A 5,194-nucleotide genomic window follows, 5' to 3' on the forward strand; every position below is an offset into this window, starting at 1 on the left:
TTGAAAAAGGAATGAGATGGACAAAAAGTATATTTGGGTCAACCCAATCTGAAATGCCCTAATTAAGTACCTGCTTTGACACTCCCTAGTTGAGGTCAACCCAACCCGACCCGACCCGACCCGACCTGACCCAACAAATCTTAGCACATTTACTTACCAACCCACCCACTGACCGAACTAAATCGAGTACATTTATGATATAAGCATTACCCTTTGCAACTCCAGAAGCCACAGTGCCAATTCCATCTTACGCCACAGGCTTAACAAATAGTTTTGCTTAGTAGATACCAAGTTCAACTTGCAGCAAGATTTAGCGAAATACACTTAAAACCCCATATGAATTCAGCAAGATTTCGCTACATTGTAAAATTCCATACTTACCAACCACTGCTTGACTCATTTCAAGTTGCCAAAAATGTAAAAAGTTTAAAGACTACTTAAAACACGTTTCAAGTTAATTCTCAAGAACAACAGTCCATGATAAAATGGTTATTCTTTTAATGGTTCACATATACTTATTTATAATGATTATACTACACATGACTTTATTGAAAGGCATAGTTTGGGAGGAAAAATAATTATTATTTTCTTATAATTAACAAATACATTTAAAAGTTATGTGCTCACTAAAATGCATACAAGTTCAACTTCATTTACCAAAACACAGCAAGAAACAGATCTAACAAACCTGGTCCGATACTTTATATCCAAAAACGAAAACCACAGAGAAGCTTTCGATGCACAAGCTGTCGACTTTGGTGTCATCCTACAGAAGAAAATAATTAACCAAAAGAAAACATTACTCACAACAATGGCATCAAAATTTTCTTCATCTTACGATTGGCCTAATGAACTCCAAATATCCCAAAGACTTGGTCCGAGCATGTTCATGACCTGAGAACAATTAAAAATATATCATGTTATGCTATCCGAAAACTAAGCGGGTCATAAAAGTGAAAGTTTCAAGTCAAAACTCACCAGAATGTAGAATTCACCCTATGGATCACGTATATGCAGGGTAACACCTCTATATACTTTGCGTGATTTGATGAAGTGATAACAAAAGAAGTAACAGAAATAGTGCAGTTCCAATTTGTGGTCATTGAGATGCCTGGCTCCATATGGTACTCCTATATAATGATACACAGGTTATAACTACAAGTATTACACAGGTTGAACAAAGTATTCGGAGGTTAACCCAACCTGACCTGTTTCCACAAGTCCATTTATTACACAAGTGAATAAAGAAAACAAGATATTATGGTCACATCTACCAGATAGAACATATACACTAAAATCCCCCAAAATAAAACCCTAATTTCGAGAACATTGTTGATGCTCCAATGTCATTGATTATTTCACATATTCAAGCAACAAAGTAGCAAAATCAACAAAAAAGAAACATAGATCCAATTTTGTAGAAACCCTAAAATCACCAAAAATCGCCATTTATGGTCGAAGGGAGTAAGTTAACCTGAAGGATCTTATGCTTCTTGACAATAATTTTGTGATAAGATACCATTAGTCTGTTTAGTAGAATCAAGATCAGTAGCAGATAGAGCGAAGTAGAAGAACGATTGGATCCATTTTCTGCTGGATTGTTGGAGTTTCCTCACTATCGCACAAAAAGAGAGAGAGAGCAATGTTTTGAAATTTGAAATTTGAGATTTGAGATTTGAGATAGATGTCAAGAATAAGTAAAAAAAAATATTAGTTTCTTATAGAGGGGTGAATCATAACTAATTATCTATAATTTTGTTAAAAACTTAGGGATTTAAGTGTAATAAGTTTAGGGGTTAAAAAATAAATAATGTTTAAAAAACCAAACTATCCTCATTTTAGGGGTCTTCCTATAAATAAAGGGGGAGAAGTTCTTATTTTTTGGTTATCTTAAAATGTCCTTGTCTCATGCATTATAATATAGTATAGATGTTTTTATTTGTTTAAGATAAAGGTTAAATAGTAAGAATAGAAAATATCGAAGGAAAAAAAAAAGAAATATGATGCAAAAGTATTAAATAATAAGTATAATAAATACGCTTGTGTTGCAACATTAAAGATTCTTTTAAATTATAAAGAGGGAGGAAGTCTAACTAATTACCTATAATTATGTTAAATATCAATGATCTAAATGTAATAGATTGAGGGACTAAAAAATAATTATGGTTTAAAAGACCACTTTACCCTCATTTTAAGGGTTTATTTATAAATAAGGGGGGAATAAGTTCTTAACTTTTGGGAATCCCTCCCTCATGCATTATAATATAGTATAGATTATTGATTGTTAATTTTTAATGTGATTAGAATAGAATATGTTTATATAGACTCCATTAACGTTTACTAAATTCAACGTGGTGTACAGCTCCACAGTGAATTTGCTGCAAACGAGACCATGGGTGATATAGCCGGTAAAGATGTCCCCAAACTTTGCCACCAAATCATCAGAATCCATGGAGAAGCTAAACCTCTTTTTCATCCTAACACCATTCATGGGTCATGCTGGTCAGCTCGTCGAGCTAGCCAGACACATGGTCAAAACCTTTGACCACATCACCGCCACTGTACTCGTTATCAAGCTCCCAGGTGACAAAATAGGCACCGATTACACCGACTCCTTCACAGACCACACTCGAATCAACTTCATCCATTTCCCACCTATGGATCTTCATTTGTTTCAACACTGCCCAACCCTCGGCTTCAGGGTTGATGCAGTCATCAACCACCACAAGCCCATCATAAGAGACCTTGTGGCTAGTGCAGCCACTGGGCCAGGCCCAGTGGGCGCACTAATTGTTGACATGTTCTGTACAACAATGACTGATGTTGCCAAAGAGTTTAATCTCCCTGCCTACGTGTTCTTCACATCCAATGCGGCTTTTCTCGGGATCATGTTTCATTTCCAGACCCTCCAAGATGAACTGGGTCAAGACATATCTGAACTGAGTCACTCACCCACTGAGTTGCAAGTGCCGAGTTACGCCAACCCGGTTCCACCAACTGTCGTGCCCAATGTGTTATTGGATAGGGATCAATGGTCCAAAAGGTTCCTTCGTTACGCCCGAAAGTACCGAGAAGCGAATGGTATAATCGTGAACACGTTTCAAGAGCTCGAGCATCATGCGTTGCGTTCGTATGATGGTAACACGCCTCCGGTGTATACAGTCGGTCCGTTGATAAAACCAAAAAAGCCGACACCGGATCATAAAGTGTTGCAGTGGCTGAAAGGTCAACCGGAGTCGTCAGTCCTGTTGTTATGCTTCGGGTCCCGGGGATGGTTCGGTGTGGACCAGGTGAGAGAAATCGCGGTCGCAATAGAGCGGAGTGGATGCCAGTTCATATGGTCCCTACGCCGCCCGTCTCCCGAGAAGCTTAACGGGTTCCCTGACGAATACGCGGATTACAATGAAGTCCTGCCAGATGGATTCTTAGAGCGTACCGCTGAAAAGGGGAAAGTGGTTGGGTGGGTCCCACAGGCGGAAGTGATGGCTGACGTGGCGACTGGGGGTTTTGTGTCGCACTGTGGGTGGAACTCGTTACTCGAGAGTATTTGGTACGGGATTCCTGTTGCGACATGGCCGATATATGCTGAGCAACAACTGGATGCGTTTCAAATGGTTAAGGACTTGGGTTTGGGTGTGGAGATTTCTTTGGATTATAACCAAATGAACAAGGATCAACAATTGGTTTCGGCAGAAACGATTGAGAAGGGGATACGAGAAGTGATGGATCGCAATAGTGCGGTTCGAGCCAAAGTGAAGGAGATGAGCGCTAAGAGCCGAATGGCGATGGAAGAAGGTGGTTCATCATTCGAGAGTTTGAGGAGGCTTGTTGAGGATATTATGTGACTGTCATCAAACATGGAGTAGAGGGTTAGCTGCAATAGATGTAGGAAATTGCTGTCTGTTTTCTAACTTGTGCTTGTTCCCACCAAATATGGTTCTGTTTTGGTAAATGTATTTGGTTATTTTATTATCAAGCGTAGACCATGGTTACTTTTTTACATGTTAGATCCTTATTTTGTAATAAGGGAGCATTTTGAATATTTGATCAGCAGTCAAACATAAAATTTATCTAAGTTGCTAGTAAAACATTTGATCAATAATACATAGATACAAAAAAAATAAAATTAAAACAATTATTTAATTTAAGTTTATGTGATAACTTACGTTTCTAAACTTTTGTTAAAAAAATATAAATACTCAAGTATTTTTAAATTCTTTTTTGTCAACGTTCTAATATATATAAACTTTATAGAAAACAGAGTTCTATTCAAAATAAATATTTTGGTATCGTAAACTATATCGAGTACCGATACCGACCAAACAACGGTATCGGTACCGATACCGACATTCATTTATATGGTTTTTTTGGTATTATAAACTATATAGAGTACCAGTACTATACCGCTACCAAACCGATACCGACCTAACATCATTGGTACCGGTATTCATTTTATGGTTTTCGGTTATACGAGTCGGTTCGTAAACTATACCGAGTACTCATACCATAACGAACCAAAGTTGAGCATACAACATAAATACTAATATGGGTATTTATTTTTATGTTTTTCGATCAAGTAAAACATGTGCCAACATCCTTTTATAAGACAACTTTTGTGTACATGTTCCATGTTGCATGTGCGAAAATTTCCACTAGTTGATGGTAGGGGTGTTCAAAACTATCCGTATCCGAAAATCCGATTCGAAATATCCGATATCCGAATCCGAAATATCCGAAAAATCAGATTAACTGGGTCAAGACATATCTAAATTGAGTCACTCACCCACTGAGTTGTAAGTGTCGAGTTACGCCAACCCGGTTCCACCAAGTGTCGTGCCCAATATGTTATTGGATAGGCCCGAAAGTACCGAGAAGCGAATGGTATAATCTTTAACACGTTTCAAGAGATCGAGCATCATGCATTGCATTCGTATGATGGTAACACGCCTCCGGTGTATACAGTCAATCCGTTGATAAAACCGAAAAAAGCCGACGCCATATCATGAAGTGTTGCAGTGGCTAAAAGGTCAACAGGACCCGGGTGAGTTTTCCCTTCCAGGTCTCAAGTTCGAGTCTGGATGATAGAGGTTTCTCATTGAGGGGTTTAAATTGGGGATCTAGTGTGCAAGGGAGCTCCCTAGCGCGAACCCGATTAAAACAGCGTATGCTAGACCCCCCGACATTCGCGAATAAT

General features: G+C 38.4%; 1 protein-coding gene and 1 long non-coding RNA gene across 2 annotated transcripts; one reads left to right on the top strand and one right to left on the bottom strand.

Moving 5' to 3' along the window:
- Nucleotides 1–637: 637 nt before the first annotated feature.
- LOC110918489 lies at nt 638–1,126 on the bottom strand. The gene is made up of 3 exons (XR_002581362.2): nt 979–1,126; nt 839–894; nt 638–766 (listed from the first exon to the last, which is right to left on the bottom strand). It is a non-coding gene; the product is annotated as an uncharacterized LOC110918489 (long non-coding RNA).
- A 1,306-nt stretch (nt 1,127–2,432) lies between these two features.
- On the top strand, nt 2,433–3,981 carry LOC110918172 (anthocyanidin 3-O-glucosyltransferase 2). The gene has a single exon (XM_022162527.2). The coding sequence runs from the start codon at nt 2,451–2,453 to the stop codon at nt 3,843–3,845; it is 1,395 nt and encodes a 464-aa protein (XP_022018219.1). The 5' UTR covers nt 2,433–2,450; the 3' UTR covers nt 3,846–3,981.
- The last annotated feature ends 1,213 nt before the right edge of the window (nt 3,982–5,194 follow it).

Source organism: Helianthus annuus, chromosome 7 (genome assembly GCF_002127325.2).
Source record: "Helianthus annuus cultivar XRQ/B chromosome 7, HanXRQr2.0-SUNRISE, whole genome shotgun sequence".
NCBI lineage: Eukaryota > Viridiplantae > Streptophyta > Magnoliopsida > Asterales > Asteraceae > Helianthus > Helianthus annuus.